Below are 22,227 nucleotides of genomic sequence, written 5' to 3'. Positions count from 1 at the left end.
TGGGTCACCGTCTGTGTGGAGTTTGCACATTTCCCCCATGTGGCATGGGTTACCTCCAAGTGCTCCAGTTTCCTCCCACTGTCCAAAGCTGAGCAGGTTAGATTGGCCATGCTAAATTGACCCTAGTTTTGGGAGGAATAGCAGGGCAAACATGTGGGGTTATGGGGATAGAGTGGGACTGTTGTCAGTGTATGCTCGATGGGCCAAATGGCCTCCTTCTGTACTGTAGGGATTCTATGCTTCTATAGTGTTATCATGTTATTTTACAACTAACCCCTAAAGTATTTATAAAATCCTTTTCTATTTCACTATGGACATGGTTCATTTATCTGCTTAGCTAGCATTACATCTCTCATCCCTCTCTATTTCCTTATTACATGTTGTTTCTCCATTCTGTTTTGTGCCAGTGGCTTTAGTTTGTCACACACACTTTTTGAGCCCGTCCAACTGTTCATGTATGAATTTTATTTTTTTTCACACCTATATTAATAAACTTGAACTTTTAAAAAATGTAAATGATTCACCTGTTTTCCAGATCAGATATGTCTGTTTGTAACTTCAGGTACCATTTCTCAGCCTGACAGAATAGTTGACGCAGAAGCAGCACATTAGTGTAAGCTGTGTTGATGAGTTCAGACTCTACCTCACTGTGGACCACAACCTTCAGCCCATCTAGCATCTCTGTCACTTCATCCACAGTGAAAGTGTCCTCAGTCAGTCTGAGTTACAAAAAATTAAGACAATTAGAACACAGGGTATTTCCAATTCATTAAACTGTAAACCTACCCTTCACTGTATTTTCCTTCTACAGTAAAATTAATTTCATGCGACATTTTAGCCCCGCTTCATAACAATGGTCATTATTCAGTTACAATGTTAGGGAAAATAGGATGTTGACAGACTATTTTTAACACCTATTTTGAGACTGCTGCTGGAATATGTGCAGAGGCAGATTTAACTTGGTATTTTTGTGCAATAAGACTCTGGAACTTGCCAGAAGGAAAAATTGTAGTACTCGGAGGAGGTTTTGCACCCTGAAGAAGCACTGACAGAGGACTTATGCACACCAAAGACTGCTGGTTGAACTTGTCTGCCACAAGTGTACAGTCTGTCATTCTCTTGGCACAAAACTGTGCTTTATATTAGATAATGATCTTCAGTTCACCAGCTGGAAACCCTTTGGCTAAGATGCAAATGAGATCAAGCCTTGGAGGAGTTATGCCTACTCTAATCAGCTTGGATCATGTAGATCAAGCCCAAGACAGGATGTGAGAGCCCTGTGTTGTCAGCTTGGATCGGGAATGTCTCAACTTGTTGAGACTCTGAATTGGACTTGATTTGACGGAATTGGAATAAAAACAAAAAAAAAGGACTAAAGATGATTTGAGCTCATAGGCAAACATGGCTATCCAACTTGTATCATTGTATCCCCCACATTCCTGTCCATTGAGATGGAGAGACCATGTCTGCAAAGACCAATGAAGGATAGTGACTATGGGAATATGATTGAACAACACACCCTATGCTCATTAGTAAGGCATCAATCAAGGCAATCGCCCAAGATATTCAACTGGTGAAGACAAACCATTAAAACGTATCACTTGAACAATGGGACCCTTGACATAAACTGATTAAGTTACAAAGGGAAATACACTAATGACCATGTTTGAATCACTGGGTGATGGCCATGTGACCCATCCTCCACACTCTGTGTGCTTAAGCTTCTGCTTTCTCTGCAGTAAAGAAAGTAGCTGAGACATTGATGAGAGAAGACCCTAGCGAGGCCCCTCATTCTCCCTCACTCTCCAAACTACTTTGCAAGCTTTTGAACCCTGTTTACTGACTGTGACCATCCAGGGGCACTCCTGCTGCAGACAGACATCCGCAGGACATCGATCCTGCAGTATTGTCTCCAGAAGGACAACCAATTCAGCCAGCTACATCTTTAAATTGCAACCCTGAGAGAAATAGTAGGTCTACTGACTTCATTCTGCAGCCAGCCAAGTCATCAAACTATGTACCGTAACGCCCCTACTATTTCTCTTGACCCTACTTCAATTAATCTATCTTTTTCCACTCTGTAATGTGGGTGTGTGCAAGTCAGAACGTTTTTATTTTTACTTAGACTGGGTTAAGTATAATAAAGATAACCTCTTCCTTAGTTAAACTCAAGAAAATCTGACTAATTGGTCCTTTGATAGTAGCACATAAACAGTTACACACTCACTGAAGTGCCAAGTATATCCTTTTCACAAGAGGAGGAGTAGGGAAAGAGGGGAGCCATTCAAACCCACTTCACCTGATCATAACACACTGTAGCTGTAGAGATGCAGTCACAACAGCAAAACGTGAGCGCCCTCTGGTTTCCGAGTAGCCTCATCAGAAGCAAAATGGGCACCCGTGCTGTTTTTCATGGTATCAATCACTTGAGAAATGGATTTGTAGGCAGCAGATATGAAATGCTGTCACCAGCAGGTCTCTGCAAGGATCCAGAGGTGAAGAATATAGGGTAATTGATGACTTTATTGGTCACTGATTATCTATGCCACTTGGCCCAGTGGGAAGGAGATCTTGGGCCTTGAAGGCTGTGGCTATCAACATGGACCTGCTGTGAAATGCTGAGCCTCCTGAGACACTGCTGCTCAGTAACGTAGAGAAAGCTGATCCTCTACCCACGTACATTCTATTGGGGATATTGCCTCCTTTGAGATGTGTCCATCCCCTCTGTTCTACAAAGCAGCCAATGGCAACTGTTGCGCTTTGGCCCCCATTGCCAGTGCTACTGCTCCTGTTCCTCAGAAGTCAAAAGCAGAACTGCATAAGCCCATGCTGCAGTGAAGAACATGTAGACCAAGGCGAGTGAAATTCAAATTAGCAGAAATGACTTCCAAAACATTGGAAATCATCTGTAAAGCAGTGAGAGCGCACAACAAAGTAAGTCCTGTGACAAAAGGTCTATCACACAGGTAAGGAAGCAACTGTGCTCTTCTAATTCTGTAATGGCTTTCCAATCTGTCAGTTTTACAGAGCCATTAATCCCCTCTGTGTTCTCAGCTCATTGACTTTGGCAAGTTCCACACAACTCAGGAAACCTATGCTCTGGATGTTAGAGCCGGAATGTTGCACTAAATTTGCAAGTAATTGTATATTAATATATTCAAATAACAGACCCATAGAGGTTTCCCACACATCTCCAAACATGCACAAGTTAAAGAAGGAAGTGAGCGGGATCAGGTCAAGTTTCTGACATTCCAACTTTTTTTGTGGATTCAATACCTGCACTGTAACCTGCCCATTGCGTGTTAAAATTCTGTCCACAATGTCTGATTGAAACAGATTAAAAGAAGAAAATGCTGGAAAACCTCAGCAAGTCTGCCAGCATCTGAGAAGAGAGAATAGAGCTAACATTTTGAATCTGGACAAGTCGTCGTCAGAGCAGTCTTCAGAGTAAAAGAAGTTCTGTATTCAGATACATTCCATTGTCAACGAAGAGCAATTAAAACCTTTCTCAGGGGCTACACAATAGCAAATGAATCCACATTGACTAGTTAATCCATAAATCCATATCATAAAAATGCTTACCCTGAGGTACACACTGGGGATTTCAACCAGGAGGCAAAAGAATGGTGAGGAAAACGAAAAACTGGGAAAGGAAACTGTTTTTCTAAGATGGATGTTAAGATTTAATTTATTATTGTCACATGTATTATACAGTGAAAGTATTGTTTCTTGCACGCAATACAGAGTAAGCATAGAGGGGGAATGGAGAAGGTGCAGAACGTAGTGTTACAGTCATAGCTAGGGTGTAGAAGAGATTGAATTACAGCATTGTTAGAGAGTTTGTAAGAGATAGAGTTTTAAAAGCACAGAATGAGAGTAAAAGATAGAATTACAGGGTATGCTGGGGACAGCGTCATCTTACATTATTGAGGTACAAGATAAGGGATTTTACACTGTCAGGCTACAACTGATGTGTCATGAAATTGAAACTGACACTAGGTACTCATAAATGATAAAACATATTTTCCAGATTACCTTTATCTTGATAATCACAAAAGATCAAAACCACGTTTTGGTTATATTTATCAAACTTCTAGTGCCGCGCCTTTTAAAACATCACGTGGTTGTGAATATTTTGCATCTGTAGAACCTGCCAACTGTGAGCCGATTAGCAATTACACATGATGTCAGATCATTAATTCACAAATTCTTCTTACTAACAGCCAATAGAAGTGACACTCACCTACTGTCCTTCAGATCTTGGAAGCAGGAGTCTACAGTTTTCAGTCTTAGCGCCCTTTTTGAACGAGCGAAACGCATGTAGTTGATTACTGCATTCTGATGGTGTTCATTTAACCCCAGTTCAGCCTGAGGGGAAAAATGCAGTTAATTTACTAAATAACCAGAGCAAATGTTCAATATTCTTTCATTTCTCCATTCAACATGAGAACTGTAAACAGAGTTTCAACCTATTAGAACAAAACATCAACCTGACCATCAGTTTGCTTCTCTTTCATGATATTAATGTTCAGTCAAGATTTGCAATAACAGCAAATAGAATACTGACCAGGCAATTATCAATTCCAGGAGTGTAAGTGACTGAACTCAATTCCTTTACAACCATGAACTACAATAATTCTTCCCCCAATTAAACTTATCAATGTTCCTTGTTTGAAAATATTTTTTCTAGGTCAAATAAAAAGGGTAAAAGCCAAGTCTGATATTTGTATTCGGTTTACAGACTTTTCACCTCTGCAACATGCCTCTCCAACTCAAATCTCAAAACTAAGCAAGGAGGGGGTATTTTCTGGACAAACCAAGTAAACAAACTCAAATTACGTGCGGACAAAGAAAAAGGGGGCGGCTCCCCAAAAGGAGGGGGAACGGCCTGAACAGAAACAAAAAGTACAAAGGAAACTTAAAAACTGAGCAAGGAGAGTTCATTGGGATTTCACAAACACCTCCACAGCCCAGGCCAAATATGATATGCAGTGCCAAGTGCCATTCTAGTGGCCTTACTGCAACCTGTTATAGAACATGGTTTAAAATTGGTTCAGTACTGTACCGTGAGGTGCAGATTATTAAGACATCAGAAGCAAAGTCATTAAGCCCCAACATTATTTATCCCATCGGTCACTTAACATATAACATTATTGATCATAATGGTTGCTGGAAAAATATAAGATGGATTTGATTATTTTTATCTGCATGTGTTAATTTAAATCAATCTCATAATTATGTTTAGAATATTTTAAAACAGGTTTTACTGTTCAGCAATCCCTTGCCATAAACATGTTCATGTTTCAAATTTCCTTTTAGAATTGGAAAATGCAATATATTTTTCTTTAAAATTTAACTGACATTCATTAATTTATCCAGTGTCTCAATTGGTTCAGATCGTTTAGAATCTCATAAATCCCAGTAATCATATTGCCAGCAACTATTATTGATGTAATTACCAATTTTTATATCCATAAATAATAGACAAACTTCTCTCTAGATGGTTCATGAAATAATGTACAGGAAAAAGGTCAGGATCAATTCTGACAGATCAACAATGGTCACTTTTGCCCAAAACCAGCCAGTGTGTTTTATTGCCTCTTCCCATCAAGAATTTTCAGTGCTCTCGCCAATTTTCTGTTAATGTCACACATTTGAATTCTTCTTTAAAAGGCTAAAATGGATAATTTTGCAGAATATTTTTGTGGTGAATATGTGCAAATGATTTGTGTGTTGTTTTTATATTTCAGTGGCGTGTTTGAAAGTTCAGCCTTTTTCTACTGGTAGTCGGTACATCTATACGGAATACAGCTCAGATGCTGGGGAAGCAGGGTAATACTCACTTCAACCTTGCAAGTGGTTAAGTAGAGTTAATGGATATTTGTTTACTTAAATTTCCCTGGAATTTCAGATTAGAGTGATTGGTAGGGTCATTTGATATTGATTTATGTGCAGTCCTGGATCTGCAGTAAAGAGTTGGAGTTAGGCTGTTCTGGTTTAAGTCGGAGAACTTTGCAGGCTTCTTAAAGCTCTATATCTCTCTGGAAACTCCAAGGCTGTCTACACTCATTGTAGCAAGTATATTTATGATTGCTAACTTTATTTCAAGTGGATTTTAAGTCAGTAAGAAGAATATTGCCTATTTGGAACTGAAGCAGTGGTAAGTTAGAAATTAGAGTTGTTTCTTTTCATGTCTAAAGACTGTTCAACTGTTAAGAGTTGAGCTCTTTCATGTTGTTAGAGTTATACTTAAATTGTGTTGATAATAAATCCCTAATTTGATAATAAATCCCTAATTTGTCAGCAGAATTAGATACTCTTTCCTCACATGAATGCCAAAATATTGTTGGGGTCTAGTTTGGCTTCATAACAGGCTTCTGGTCCAGGAACCTAATACTTTTCAAGTATCCAAATGAACTGCAACTACAGAACTGCCTTCATGGTTTCATCTGGTAATTAATTTAAACATTGATCAAAATACATAGCAACTGACAAGATACAATGGCGTGCAACCAGATACCTTGCATTAGTAAGTGAAGAGAAAGCAAAGACAACCTCTTTGTAGGACAGAATTAAACAGAGGGGAATGAATAAAACAGTAAATGGTAAGAGTGCAGAGACACTAAATGCTGTTACAAAGAGGCAGCTTTTGGGTTTAGGAACTCATTAACTTTTTTTATAGTTTAGGGGAAAAAGTTTTTTAAAAAAGCTATAGGAAATGCAAAGGTCATCTCAGGCAGGCTGTGAAAAGACAATAGGGAAAAAAAGCAAGGCTAGCAAAATAGATAATGGAAGAGAACAAAGTAGAACACTAGTGAGAGAAAAATACAAAGGGTTGAGATTAAGTTTGGAATAACTAAAGTTTCAAATGAGAATGCCACAGCATAACCATGAGAGAAGCCACATACTGACTGTGAATTTGCTGGAGTGGGACACAAGAGTTTGATTTTTTTTCCTTATCTTTCAGTTCCAAATAATTTTGTTCAGCAAAGAGTTGGAAGTGCCAGTGATCGTAGGGAGGTTAATGGGCCATCTGAAACCTTGCTAAACAACATAAACAAAATGTCTAATACCTTAACCAAATGAAATGTAAGAATTGAGAAAGAAATTAAGTGAATAAGCAATAAGGAAATAAGTGAAATACAGTCAAGTTACACACAGAAAGCTAAATTAAATCCAGATTGAGAGAAGGGGGAGAAAAAGTGAGAGGAAGGAAAAGCATGAAAAAAAATTAAAAACAATTTGACACTTGCAGGAGTGATACTCCACAATTTCATTCTTTTTATTTGTTCTTGGGATGCAAGCACCATTGGTAACGTCAGCAATTTTTTTGCCCACCTTTAACTATCCGTGGTGGTGGTGAGGTACCTACAACTGAGTGCGTTGGTAGGCCATTTCGAGGGACATTAGTGACCTCTGCATTTATTCCTTTTTTGGACCTCTGAGATGAAGTAGCATTGCAAAAACATTAAAGAACTATAGAATCCTTATAGGGCGGGGGAGCCATTCAATCCATCAAGTCCACACCGACTCTCTGAAAGAGCATCTTACCCAGTCCATATTCTGTACTATTTTAGTCCACACTTTTGTTTTGTGTTCCAATTACACATTGCCAGGTGTAAACATGCAGAAAAGTCCAAGCTCAAGTAAGTGTGTTGCACAGAGACTAACCTTGCAGTGACCCTAAACCTCCAGTATCTAAATGCACCATTATTTATTCAAACACTTTCAGATCACAATCAACAATGATTTTGTTACCCTCATTATTAATTTGTACCTACATAGCTTTTAAAAGGTTTTTTAAAAATTCTTTCGTGAGATGGCTGGGCTAGCATTTGTGTACATCCTCAATTGGGCCCGAGTGGCTTACTAGTCTATTTCAGAGGACACTTAAGCATCTATTTGCTGTGTACACGGAGGCCAGATCAGGGAAGAATGGCAGATTTCCTTCCCTAAAGGATATTATTGAATCAGTTGGGACTTTACATCAATCAATGACAGCTCCATGGTCAGCATTACTGAGCCTAGCTTCCAATTCCAATAACATGCAATTATCAAAAGGATATGTATAAGAACAGGGAGAAGGCACAGGCCATACTACCCTTTGAGCTTCTCCATCATCCAATAAAATCACAGTCTGCACAAACTCCTCTTTCCTTTAATTGTCCTAGTACCCAAAATTTTATTAATCTCAGCCTTGAATATATTCAACAATGCCAGATTCACGACCCTCCTAAGTCACAGAATTCCAAGTATTCACAACATTGAGAATGAAGAAATTCCTCTCCCATCTCAATCTAACAGTCACTAATATCTATCAGCCCCACCACTCCCTGTTTCAAACGCTGCAAAACATTCTCAGCTCTTTTTGAGATTGAACTTACAACCTCTGCTACATCATTATTTTCACCAAGTCCATTCACTCCAATTCAAAGCAAAAATACATACAAGAGCCTGTTCCCCGAAACTTGCTGAACTCTGTTCTCTCAGATTCAATCCCAACATTGTCAGCAGGACCCTTGTCAGCGAATTTGCTATCTGGTGAACCAGCCTTGACTTTGCAAAGGCCAAATGCCAACTCGGATACCTTCTCCTGCTTTTTGCTGTACGTGATCCCACCACTGAACATCAAGATGTCGTCTCCAGGTCTGTCACTGACCTTGTCTCCTCTGGAGATCGTCCTTCCCCAGCCTCTGACTCATTAGTCCCCTCAACCCTGGGCCACACCTGCCTGTCAGTTCAATTTTCCACTTTCCTCTCATGCTCATCTACATTGTTGAAATGGGGCTCAACACCTCATCCTTTGAGTGGGCACATTAGCCTTTCATACTCGATACTGAATTTAACAATTTCAGATTGTAACCTCTGCTCTTTGTCTCCAACATCTTGTACAAGATCATCTTGGCTACATTGTCAAAGGTGTCATTTTGCAGAGGAGAAGATAAATAGAAGTCCTGTCCATCTGTATGGATGGAATAAAAGGTTTCATGGATTTATTTTGGAGAAGAGCAGAAGTGTTCTCCCTGGTGTCCTGGTCAATACTTATCGCTCACTCAACATCACTCAAAAAAAGAAGAGACTATGCGGCTATTATCACATTGCTGGTTACAGGAACTAGCTGTGTGCAATATGGCTGCCAATGGGTCCCCCACCACACCAGCAACCACACTTCAAAAATTAATCATTGGGTGCAATGTGCTTTGGTGCGTGCAGCGATCATGAAAAGTGCTACATGTTAGTTTTACTTTCCACCCTATTTTGTTCTTTCTCTGCAACCTTTCACTTGCTTAAAAACCTTAAATTTTGAGTGATGAAAGGTCATGAGGCTGAGAAGTTTCCCCAGTCCACCAGATTTTGCCAGAGTATTTCCAGCACTTTCTCAATATATCAGATTTCTGCAGTATTTTGCTTTCATACAAAAATGCATTTTTGTCATATTAAATATAAATACACATGTACATTTGAACATAAGAACATAAGAAATAGGAGCAGGAGTAGGCCATTTAGCCCTTTGAGCCTGCCCCGCCATTCAATAAGATCATGGCTGATCTGTCGTGGCTCAGTTCCACTTTCCCGCCCTCTCCCCATAACCCTTAATCCCCTCACTTATCAAAAACCCATCAACCCGCGTCTTAAAAATATTTAGCGAGGCAGCCTCCACCACTTCAACGGGCAGAGAAATCCAGAAATTCACCACCCTTTGAGTGAAGAAGTTCCTCCTCAACTCCGTTCTAAACTGCCCCCCCTTTATCTTGAGGCTGTGCCCCCTAGTCCTACTGTCTTTTTTGAGCAGGAAGAGTCTCTCCACCTCTATCCTATCCATCCCATTCATCATCTTATATGTCTCAATGAGATCTCCCCTCATTCTTCTAAACTCTAACGAGTACAAGCCTAGTTTATTCAGCCTCTCCTCATAGCTCAACCCCCTCAACTCCGGCATCAGCCTAGTAAACCTCCTCTGCACTCCCTCCAAGGCCAAAATATCCTTGCGTAAGTGCAGCGACCAAAACTGCACACAGTACTCCAGCTGCGGCCTCACCAGTGCCTTATACAGCTGCAGCAAGACCTCCTTACTTTTATATTCAATCCCCCTCGCTATGAAGGCCAGCATCCCATTAGCCTTCCTGACCACCTGCAGGCTGGGTTTTTGCGACTCATGCACAAGGACCCCGAGGTCCCTCTGCACCGTCGCCTGCTGCAGTTTTTTGCCACGTAAGTAATAGTCCTTTCTACCATTATTCCTACCAAAGTGGACCACCTCGCACTTGCCAACATTAAATTCCATTTGCCATTTCCTGGCCCATTCGCCCAGTCTACCTAGATCCTTCTGCAGACGCTCCACACCCTCCGCGCAATTTGCCATTCCACCAATCTTGGTGTCATCAGCAAATTTCGACACCATACACTCGGTTCCCTCCTCCAGATCATCTATATAAATGGTAAATAGCTGAGGCCCCAGCACCGATGACCTGGGGCACTCCACTAGTCACCAACCGCCAATCCGAATAGCACCCATTGACCCCCACTCTCTGCCTCCTATTTGACAGCCAATCCTCTATCCATGCTAGCACCCTACCCCCAACTCCATGCCCCCTTACCTTCTGCAATAACCTCTTGTGAGGTACCTTGTCAAATGCCTTCTGAAAATCAAGAAAGACCACATCCACCGGCTCTCCTCTATCCACCGCCCTAGACACATCCTCATAGAACTCCAATAAATTTGTCAGACACGACTTCCCCTTAACGAAACCGTGCTACGTCTGCTCTACCAAGCAATTCCCCTCAAGATGCCTCGCTATTTCCTCCTTGATGACGGATTCTAACATTTTACCTACAACAGACGTTAAACTAACCGGCCTATAATTCCCTGCCTTTTGCCTGCCACCCTTCTTAAACAACGGCGTAACATTAGCCGTTTTCCAATCTTCCGGCACTTCCCCGGAATCCAGCGACGTTTGGAAAATAACCACCAAGGCATCCACTAGGGTGGTTGTATATGTAAACATTTGCATGGGGGTGACATAGCGGTTAGCACTGCTGCCTCACAGCACCAGGGCTAGGTCACTGTCTGTGTGGAATTTGCACATTCTCCCCGTGTCTGCATGGGTTTCCTCTGGCTGCTCTGGTTTCCTCCTCGTCGGAAAGACATGCACTGATGCCAGTGCGTGGTAACTAGGGGAATTTCACAATAACTTCATTGCAGTGTTAATGTACACCAACTTGTGACACGAACAAATAAACTTGAACTTCAACATTTGTATGTGTGTATACACATTTGTGTGTGTATGTATACATGTGTGTGGATCTACACATACCAATGTACACAAATGTAAACAATGCTGGTAGATTGCTTGTTAAGAGTTGCTGCAGCCCTACACCCACTCCCCCTCATTGCAAACCCTCACTGGGGGTGTCATGCAGCTGATTACAAGCAGGCCCTCACTAGGACGCTGCGGCCTAGGCCATTGCCATGGCAGCAGCACGGCCTCGGGCTGTAGTACATTGCAACGCACTCACCATGCCGGATAACTGGATAAGGTCTTCCCCGCCCGCACTCCTCTCCCTCCTACTCCCAGTCCCGGTGCCGCTGCTCCTCCCGCCCCCGCTGCCTCTCACCCTCCCGGGGAGGCCCGGCCGCCAGGCCCACTCATCACCATGGAAACGCCGCTCGTCAGCCAGCTGAGCGCACGTGACCCCCCTGGTTGCCAACCCTCCCGGACTGGCCGGGAGACTCCCTGCCTTGAGATTCCATTTTCAAGGACCCTTTCCAGATTGCTGCTGTGCGGACAACAAAAAAATCATCGGGACTCATTTAAAAAAAGATTATTTTGCTTTGAACATTTCTCACCACAAGATATAAAGGGACAAAGGGATCGAGGAGTATGGCGAGAAAGCAGGGAGTGAGATACTGAAAATGCATGATCAGCCATTCAATGGTGGTGCAGGCTCGAAGGGCCGAATAGCCTACTCCTGCACCTGTTTTCTATTAAAAAATATTAAAAGTGGGTGGAAGTATTGGGGGGGAGCCTGTTTGACTGACATCCAATTGGTCAACCACTCTTTTTTGCTTCCCAATTATTATAGTTGGGCAGTGAGTCACAAGTTGGCTGCAGTGGTTTGCGGTGGAAGGACAAGTCATTCAATGAAATTTCAGGAATACATGTAATCACAGTCGGCAACCCTGCACCCATGTACACCCCCTCAACACCATCTATTTCCTAAAGGGACTAATCATAATTTAACCCTCTGACAGCCCACCCTGCCATTAAAAGAATATTTGCAAACTTAAGATTGCATCTTAAATGACTGGAGTGTGGAAATTGTTATACGGTTTCAACACTAAGCAATAGAAACACCTAATTTTTTACAGCTGCCGATGGAATATAAAAGTCAGGATGTTTTTGCTCCAGTCGTACATGAGGCAGCACTGCTGACTTATAGTGTTAGGGACCCGGGTTCAGTTCCAACCCGGGTTGGGTCACTGTGCAGACTCTGCACATTCTCTGTCTGCGTGGGTTCCCTCTGCTCCAGTTTCCTCCCACAGTCCAAAGATTTGCGGGTCAGGTGGATTGGCCATGTTAAATTGCCATTGTATTAGGGGGAGAAACTAGGGTAAACGCATGGAGTTATGGGGATGGGGCCTGGATGGGACTGTGATCGGTGCAGACTCGATGGGCCAAATGGCCTCCTTCTGCACTATAAGATTCTATGAGTGTTAGTGAGACCCCACCTGTTTTGGTTCCCTTACTTAAAGGAAATAATTGCATTAGAAGCAATTCAGAAAAGCTCATTCAACTGATTCCTGGGAACGAAGAGATTTTGATTTGATTTATTATTGTCACGTGTGTTAACATACAGTGAAAAGTATTGTTTCTTGCTTGCTATACAGACAAAACATATCCTTCATAGAGAAGGAAACAAGAGAGTGCAGAATGTAGTGCTCCAGTCATAGCTAGGATGTAGAGAAAGACCAACTTAATGCAAGGTAGGTTCATTCAAAATTCTGATAGCAGCAGGGAAGAAGAGTCGGTTGATATGTGACCTCAGACTTTTGTATTTTTTTTCCGACAGAAGGTGGAAGGGAGAAAGTCCGGGGTGTGTGGGGTCCATAATTATGCTGGCTGCTTTGCTGAGGCGGCGGGAGTGTAAACAGAGTCAGTGGATGGGAGGCTGGTTTGCATGATGGATTGGGCTACATTCACAACCTTTTGTAGTTTCTTGCAGTCTTGGGCAGAGCAGGAGCCCATACCGAACTGTGGTACAACCAGAAAGGATGCTTTCTATGGTGCATCTGTAAAAGTTGGTGAGAGTCATAGCTGACATGCCAAATGTCCTTAGTCTTCTGAGAAAGTAGAGGTGGGCTTTCTTATAGTGTCAGCATGGGGTTATCTTGTTTGTAAAGGTTGAGTTGTATCCAGTGGCATTTAGAAGAATGAGAGGTGATCTAACTGAAACATGTAAAATTCAGAGGGGACTTGACAGGATGACTGCTCAGAGGATGTTTCCTTTTCTGACAGACTAGGACACACAATTTAAAAATAATGGGGCTCCTACTTAAGACAGATTAGTCATTTTTCCCTCAGAGGGTTGTAGGTCTGTGGAAATTTCTTCTCCAAAAAGCATTGGAAGCAGGGCCTTTGGATATTTTTAGAGCTAACTTAGACAGGTTCTTGAATGACAATAAAATTAAAGGATATGGAGGTCAATAGAAAAGTAGAGTTGAGGCCACAATCAGATCAGCCATGATCTTTCAAAGGCGGAGCAGGCTCATGAGGCAAAATGGCCTACTTCTGCTCCTAAGTCATGTGTATGTCTGCAAGAAAAAATAGCCAAAGCATAGCAAATAGCATTTTTGTAAAATAAAACTATGGGAATTTTTACCTAAAATCAAAGTTCTGGAGTAGGATTTAAGAGACTAGAACGACTATACAGTAAACAAGGAGGACGTTCAGCCAAAGCTGGCTTTTCCAAAAACTATCCATTAGCCCAACCCCTCCACTCTTTCTCGCTACTCATCGTTTATTCTTCCTTTCCAGTGTATAGCTAATTTCCTTTTGAAAGTTACTATTGAATCTGCTTCCACCACCATTTCGGGCAGTATATTCCAGATCCTAGCAACAGATGGTTAAAAAGAATCTCCCTCTCACTTTTTGCTGCTTTGACTATTATTTCAAACTGTGTCCTCTGGTTAGCAACAGTTCTTTCTCCTTATTTGCTTTATCAAATCAATTCATGATATGACGGCACAGTGCTCAGCACTACTGCTCACAGCACCAGGGACCCGGGTTCGATTCCCGGCTCAGGTCACTCTCTGTGGAGTCTGCACGTTCTCCCTGCATCTGTGTGGGTTTCCTCTGGGTGCTCTGGTTTCCTCCCACAGTCTGAAAGACCTGTTGGTTAGGTGCATTGACCCGAACAGGCGCTGTAGTGTGGCGACTAAGGGAATTTCACAGTAACTTCATTGCAGTCTTAATGTAAGCCTTACTTGTAACTAATAAATAAGTAAACTGTAAACCTCTGTTGAATATCTCCTGCATATCCTTCTTAATCTGCTTTCAGGAAAACAATCATAGTTTAAGTCTCTGTGGATTGCTACAACCTTTAACTTTTGGAAAGATATTTGAATCCTTAGGAAGGATTGCATAAGAACTCAATTTTTGAGACTTTTCCTGTAATAAAAAAAGCTAAGAGCAACCTTGCATTAACTTTATTCAGTAAATAACCTCTATATACTGAAGAAAAGGTCTCCCATTTAACTTTTAAACTGACAAATTTCTCTCCACAATTATATTTCACTGCGTCTTAAGTGAACATTTCATTCTCCTTCTCTCGCACATTCTTGCAGGTAGATCATGTTGGTGAGGTTCAGAAATCTTTTTGGGAAAACATGCAACTTATTTCTACAATGGCTTCAAGTGGACATCTCCCTCCTAAAGCCCATCTCCATGGCAATGTGACTCACACGGGTCTACTATCCGGTTAGGAATTCTAAGTACCTGTTTTCTAGGCCCCCAAATTCATTCTAACTTGGAATTCAATAGACAGTTTGAAGTTAAAAAGTTTATAAAACCTCGACACCCGTAATATGTCCATGGTATTTCGAGAGTAACAGTCAATCCACTATCTGCACAGCAGCCCTGCTCAATATTTGAGTATCTCACAACTTCCTCCCAGTAGGGCAACCTGGGATCCCTTTAACTACCAAGATTGGTCTCAGGCACAATTTAGAAATAGGTAACATGAGCCCTTCATTGCTTCAATTTTCCCCAAGCTCAAGAGACAGTCCCAAAGCATAACAATCTTACAAATTTCATATTTATAACAGTATATCCCTCAGGATCTGGGTCCTATTCTAGTGATTCTCTCCTGCACCCTCCCCAAGACCTTGATAGCTTTGTTGTAGCATGGGTCGCAGAATTGAACACAATACTCCAGCAATGGCCCAATCAGTGATATATAGAAGTTTATCATAACATTCTTTCCTTCTGTACTCTCTGCTTACTTATAATGCCGAGTGCTCTGTAGAGCTTTTAAACAGTCTTATTAATTTGTCCTGCCACCTTCAAAAATTTTGTGTGTCAACCATCACCACCACAATGCCCCTGCCCGCAACTGTCTCTCCATCCCTAACTCCTTTAAAATTGTATCATTAAATTGCCTCTCCTCATTCCTGCGACCAAAATGCACCACTTCACCAAGTTCAATTTCTACTGTTATGTCAGCTCATTTCACCAATTTTCCATGCTCTCTTGAAGTCTGCTACAATCCACTTCACCTATTATTCCAAGTTTTGTGTCAGCTTCAACTTTTGAAATTATAGTCTTGATGCCCATGTTCAGCTGATTAATATGTATCAAAATGTGCAATGGTTCAAATGACAACCCACGAGGACTCCGCTCAGCTTTTATCTCCAGTATGAACATAGGAACTAAAAGTGGGCAATTTAGCCCCTTCAGCTTGCTCCACCATTCAATACAATCATGCTGATCTCATCTCAGCCTAATATGAACTAATAAGTGAAATTTCCCTGTGGCAGCCTCTCTTGCTCGCCTCGTTCCTATGTACGATGGCACGGTGGTTAGCACTGCTGCCTCATAGCGCCAGGGACCCCGGGTTCAATTCCAGCCTTGGGTCACTGTCTCTGAGTTTGCACATCCTCCCTGTGTCTGCATGGGTTTCCTCCGGGTGCTCTGGTTTCCTCCCATGGTCTAAAAATGTGCAGTTTAGGTTGATTGGCCATGCTAAATTGACCCTAGTGTTAGGTGATTAGCAGGGTAAATACATGGGGTTATGGGAATAGGGCCTGGGTTGGATTGTAATCGGTGTAGACTCAATGGGCTGAATAGCTTCCTTCTGCACTGTAGGGTTTTTATGATGATACTCGTACCCAGTGACTCACCATATGTAGATCCCTCCCCTAATCGAACCTTTGAAGCAGACCAAATAATGCTGCACCTTCAGGAACACTACGCGTTGACATTCTCAGTGACTACAATGAAAGTTACAGACAAGGACTAGCGTGTGTTGTGCAGAAAGAGAAGTGGGTGTTGAAAGAATCTGTAGTTTGTCACACAAAGTACGCAGGGAGACAGACAAGTTGGAAGGGTCAAAGAGGATGAAGTACAAAGAAGCCCAGTGCATTGCCAGTGGCCACAGCCTCTATTCTGCCTCTCTCATAATAGTCACTTCACTGGGTAGAGTATGTAGGCAGGCTCTGACTCCTCAGGTAACCACCTGTTGCCTAGTATTCTGTGCCACATTATCCTGTAAGAGAGAACGGTGTTAATGAGAGCCTTGTAAAGTTTTTAGAGAAGAGACAATCTGAGTGTGAGGTGAGTTCTAAAGTTAGGCTCGTGGTGAGCAGGAGATTTTGTGAGGTGTGATGCAGTGTTTGAGGGACAGTGCAGGCTGGTAGAAAGAGATTTCCATGGGCTCAACATATCTCAAAGTGCTTCATAGCCAATGAAGTCTTCTAAAGTGTAGTCACTATTATAATGTAGGAAATGCAGCAGCCAATGTGAACACAGCAAATTCCACAAATAGCGATGTGATAATGACCGATCAATGGTCATGGTGTTACCATCACTGAATTCCCCCACTGTCAACATCCTTAGGGTTACCATTGACTAGAAACTCAACTGGACTCACCACATTAAAACAGTGGTTACAAGAGCAGTTCAGAAGCTAGGAATATTGCAGCGAGTGACTCACCTCCTGACTCCCCAAAGCCTATCCAACTTCTACAAGGCACAAGTCAGGTGTGTGATGGAATACTTGCCACTTGCCTGGATGGGTGCAGCTCCAACAACTCAAGAAGCTTGACACATCCAGGACAAAGCAGCCCGCTCGATTGGCACCACATCTACAAACATTCATTTCCACCCCCACCGAAGCTCAGTAGCAGCAGTGTGTACTATCTTCAAGATGCACTACAGCAATTCACCAAAGATCCTTAGACAGCACCTTCCAAACCCACGACTACTTCCATCTATAAGGGCAACAGATAACATGCAAACACCACCACCTGCAAGTTCCCCTCCAATTAGAGGGGATAAATCTTTCTCCTTTTACTAAATATTTCCATTCACTATCCTGACTTGGAAATATATTGCCATCCCTTCACAGTTGCTGGGTTAAAATCCTGGAATTCCCTCCCTAACGGCATTGTGCGTCAACCCACATCATATGAACTACAGCGACTCAAGAAGGTAGCTCACCACCATCTTCTCAAGGGCAACTAGGGATGGGCAATAAATGCTGGCCAGCCAGCAACATCCATGTCCCACGAATGAATAAAAAAAAGATCTGATTTTAGGTGTTGGTTGGGGGATAAATATTACCCTTTCCTGTGCTTTTTTGAAATTGGAATATAGGAACAAGAATATGCTATTCAGCTCATTTCATCATGCAATTAGCTGATCTGTATCCAAAGCTCCATCTACCAAGACTGTTTCCATAATTCTTTATACCCTTGCCTAACAAAATAATCTCTCAATCAAACGTTGCAGTCACAGCAGCTTTAGGGGCAGAGGGGGTGCGGTGTGTTTGAAGTGTTCTATGGAAACTTCTCTGCCCAGTGGAGGGGTGACAGGGTCTTGAGCTAACATTGAGAAAATGGTACTAACAGCACAGCAATACCTCAGTACCACTCAGATTTGTCAGTCTAGGTCGCATAACTGTACCTCTGGCTCTGCAAAGCACCTACATTGCTCTGTTTCTCTTTCTTAATTGTCATTGTGACTTCCACGCTGTTCTACTTGAGTGGACAGAGGTAGATTTGGAACCTATTAGCTTTATGGTTTCCCTCCTTGGCTGTTTTTAATTGTCGGGAAATTGCAAACAAATGGTCATCCAAGCAGACAAATGTGTCTATTGGTATTTTGAACTATACACAGTTATCCTTATGAGAACCACTGATTCAGCCTCACATGTTTGAGCTGATATGTTAACATTCTGCCAATATTGCCCGTTTCAACTGCTTCTATAAGAAAGCTTTCCTTTAAATACACAGTGAAATTCTGAACATAAAATTGGTTAATACTGACAAGAGAAACAGTTTGCTGAAGTATTTTATTCTGCACCCATCAGGACAAATGCAAGAACACCAAATTTCAAAAGAACACAACAATTTATACCGCAGGAGGAATGGAGTGCTGATTCGTTGGCAAGACGACGCAGATTGGGTGAGGTGTTGCCATGCAGAAAGCAATTTTTAAAAATAATAAAACCTTTCCTGCTAGCTTTTCTATCAAAAGGGGTTATGATATGATGGAGAGAGTTATGCCATGAAAGGGGTCAGCATATGTGGGAGAGAGATCAGCTTGAGGGAGGGTCGTGTGATTGAGGTGTGGCAAGGATGACGGATCCTTGACTAGGATGTAAGGGACAACAGATTGGTTAAATGTATGTATATTTTTTAGGCACTAACAGTGGAAAATAGTAGGTGGATCCTGGGTAAATTAAGATAGCCTAACCAAACATAGACTGCAAGACACATAAAGGATTTCTGCTGACAATGGCAGACATCCTTGAACAGTGCAATTAGCAAAGGGAGATAAGCTGGAAAACTGAAAAACAGGCAGCTTTGGCGGTTTATAGTCAACCACAATGCAAGCTAAATGAAAGATAAAGATAAATGAGATTGATTCCAAAATTTTAATATAAGTAGCACATAAATAGAAGGTAAAGACATGTCGGAATAATGGAAAAATGGGTGAGCTTAGGTCAGCTGCCTGCAAGCAACCTTGAGAACTACAGATAAGAATGGTCTCCAGCAACTGCTTTGGTTTTGCAACAAAATAGTTAGGAAAGATTGTTTGAAACATTTACTGGTTGGTATAAAAGTGTTAATGCACCCTAGCAGTCTGCAGACAGCTTGGACTGAAGACACAGGGAATCAAGTTTAGGACATCTTCGGCTCATTCAATGCATTGTCTGCCAGTAAGTATTCTTCTTCAGTTCTCTGCCCGAAGGCAGGTTGACCCACGGTGATGCAATTTTCACCACAGGTAGGACAAGGAACAGGTCCTGAACCCACCCAAGCTGGAATAGGAATCGAACCCCATACTGTTGACATCAATCTGATCCACAGTCACCTGACGAAGGGGCTAACCCCGAAAGCTTGTGAGTATATTATCAAATAAATAGGTTGGACTAAAACCTGGTGTTGTCAGACTTTTTACTGTGTCCACAGCAGCAGCCCAGCCAACCACACAGCACACTCATTCCCACCCCCCCCCCCCCACCCCCACAACTTGTGCAAGGTGTCGAGTTACATGTGGCAACATACACTTTTACATGTATGCTTGTCTGGAGCTATGAGTAGTGATGGTAGAGGCTCCAATTTCTTTAGATCAAGCATGTCCTGCTTGGTCAAAGGAAATTTACACAGGACCCAGGTTCGATTCCAGCCTTAGGTGACTGTCTGTGTGGAGTTTGCATGTTCTCCCCGTATCAGCACGGGTTTCCTCCAAGTGCTCCAGTTTCTTCCCACAGTCCAAAGAAGTGCAGGTTAGATAGATTGGCCATGCTAAATTGCTCCTTGTTGTCCAAAGATGTGTAGGTGAGGTGGAGTAACCATGGTAAATGCATGGGGTTATGGAGATAGGGCAAAGGGTAGAGCCTGGATCTTTTGGAGAGTTGGTGCAGATTCAATGGGCCAAATGGCCTCTTTCTGCACTGCAGGGATTCGATGATTCTATGTCTGACCAGAAGTCTCTCCTGCTCTTACCGTCTGCCATTTGCACTTTGGAACAATTTACAAGTGGATACTTACCCTGTTTGGTCATATTATGAACCCACCTTCCTTGGTTATCAAGTCCCAGAGTGGGATTAGAACCCAGAACTTCTGGCTCAGAGACAGGAATGATACATACCCACAGTGCCACAAAACCTCCCGTTTGAGAGTATATAGATGTTTAGCATTTGCTATGATTAAAAATATTCACTTTTCTTAATAAAAGATTAAAATTGCTGAAAAAAGCTTTGCAAATCTCGTCATTAAGAAGATTGGCAGCTAAATCTTACAGTTTGGAAGAGAGAATTAAATGTGAGGATGAATAGGATCAGGATGCGAGATGATTCAGGCAATGTGTCAGTGACATGTTGCAGGGGTTAGCATGTGGGTGAGAGGGAGCCTGTGTCTTATGAGGGGGACCTTGTAACTCCAGATCCAGAGCAGTGTGGTTAACTCTCAAATGCCCTCTGGAATGGAGGGCAGTTAGGGACGGCCAACCAGAGGCACTCACACCCATAAAGAGAATTTTTAAAAAGTGGGGATTGAGGCAGGTGAGAGAACACTTTGCGGTCAAAGTGTGGATGAGAATGAATTGGGTAAGGGTGATGGAGTTGGAGGATAAGAGTTTGAGAAGGACAGAAAGGAATGAAATGTTATCGGGGAATAGGCAGGAATGTAGAACTGAGGTCATAATAGATCAGCCATAATCTCACTGAATGGCAGAGCAAGCTAAAGGGGCTGAGTGGCTTACTCCTTCTCCTAATTTGTATGTACCTATAGATCGTTGTGATCAGGCTGAAAGGAAAGGGTGAGGTCGCAAGGGAGAGATTCAGAGCGAAGAGTCAAATTGTGAAGGGTTGGGGTGTGAGGAAGAGAGATATGGATGTGGGGGACAGGAATCAAGGGACTGGAGTAATGTCAGGCTGTGAAGGATAGCAGAGTTAAGGGATCAAGAGGGGGACAGAAGCAAAATACTGCAGATGCTGTAAATCTGAAATAAAAGCAGAAAACAATACTGGAAACATTTCTGTCAAGCGGCATCTGTGGAGAGTTCATTTTCTCAGCTTAATGTTAATCAGAATGGGAGCTGTGTAAAAAGGCAGGATATAAGAGCATAAGAGGTAAGGGGCGTGTAAGGAGAACTCTCATGCAAGTAAAAATGAACTTGACAAGAGTATTGGATAGGCTGTTATTTCTTCACCATCCTGTTCATATACTTTTGACCACAGCCCCCTCTGGTCGAAACACCAGGGCATCATCAATCCTTCTTGGAAAATCCAGTTGTATTTTGCTGCCCAGACCAGTAGGTTGAAATCAGATTTGAAGTCAATGCCACCAGGGTGAAAAAAGTACCAACAACCACGCATCACAAGAGAAAGGTATCCCAATTCAAATACTCCAGTCAAACTAATTTTATATGTTCATATAGTGTTAAGTTAGATATTTAAAGCTATTAATACATGACATATACAGCAATGGCTCAAGCAAGCCACCGGCCAGAATAGGATCTTGTTCCAAAATTACATGGAAGAATAATTAGCCGAAAGCCTCCTTCCCCACATACTTTTCTCCTCAAGGCTACGGGCCAAGTGCTGATAAATGGGATTAGGGGAGAGGTCAGATGTTTCTCCCGTGTCAGTGCAGACTCAGTGGGGCTCAAGGGCCTCTTCTGCACTATATGATTCAATGCCATTTCCTTCTCTTCCCTCCCCAATTTCCTCCTCTCACCCAACTGCTCTTTCCCCATCCCCTCCCTACCTCTCACTCAATTACATCTCTCTCCAAAACCTCCAACCCAGTTTTTCCCTTTACTTGAAATCTCCCCTTCCAACACCCCCCCATCCAAATCCTCCCAACCCCCTCATCCGATTCCTCCCAACCCCCTCATCCGATTCCTCCCAACAACCCCCTCATCCGATTCCTCCCAACAACCCCCCCATCCGATTCCTCCCAACAACCCCCCCATCCGATTCCTCCCAACAACCCCCCCA

General features: G+C 42.4%; 1 protein-coding gene across 1 annotated transcript in view; it reads right to left on the bottom strand.

Annotated features, from left to right (window-relative positions):
• Positions 1-11,641, bottom strand: part of lztfl1 (leucine zipper transcription factor-like 1) — a 35,112-nt gene extending 23,471 nt beyond the window's left edge. Inside the window, exons 1-3 of the mRNA XM_080202366.1 lie at positions 11,518-11,641; positions 4,244-4,368; positions 525-719 (exon numbers count right to left, since the gene is read on the bottom strand). Of these exons, the coding sequence (XP_080058492.1) occupies positions 525-719; positions 4,244-4,368; positions 11,518-11,520 (323 nt within the window). The 5' untranslated portion in view covers positions 11,521-11,641. The remainder of the gene's footprint in view (positions 1-524; positions 720-4,243; positions 4,369-11,517) is intronic.
• Positions 11,642-22,227: the final 10,586 nt, after the last annotated feature.

The sequence above is a fragment of the Carcharhinus amblyrhynchos genome, chromosome 2 (genome assembly GCF_965287045.1).
Source record: "Carcharhinus amblyrhynchos chromosome 2, sCarAmb.v2.hapA, whole genome shotgun sequence".
Classification (NCBI taxonomy): domain Eukaryota; kingdom Metazoa; phylum Chordata; class Chondrichthyes; order Carcharhiniformes; family Carcharhinidae; genus Carcharhinus; species Carcharhinus amblyrhynchos.
Note: the sequence above shows the minus strand (reverse complement) of the source record. Positions and strands in the feature narration are given on the sequence as shown.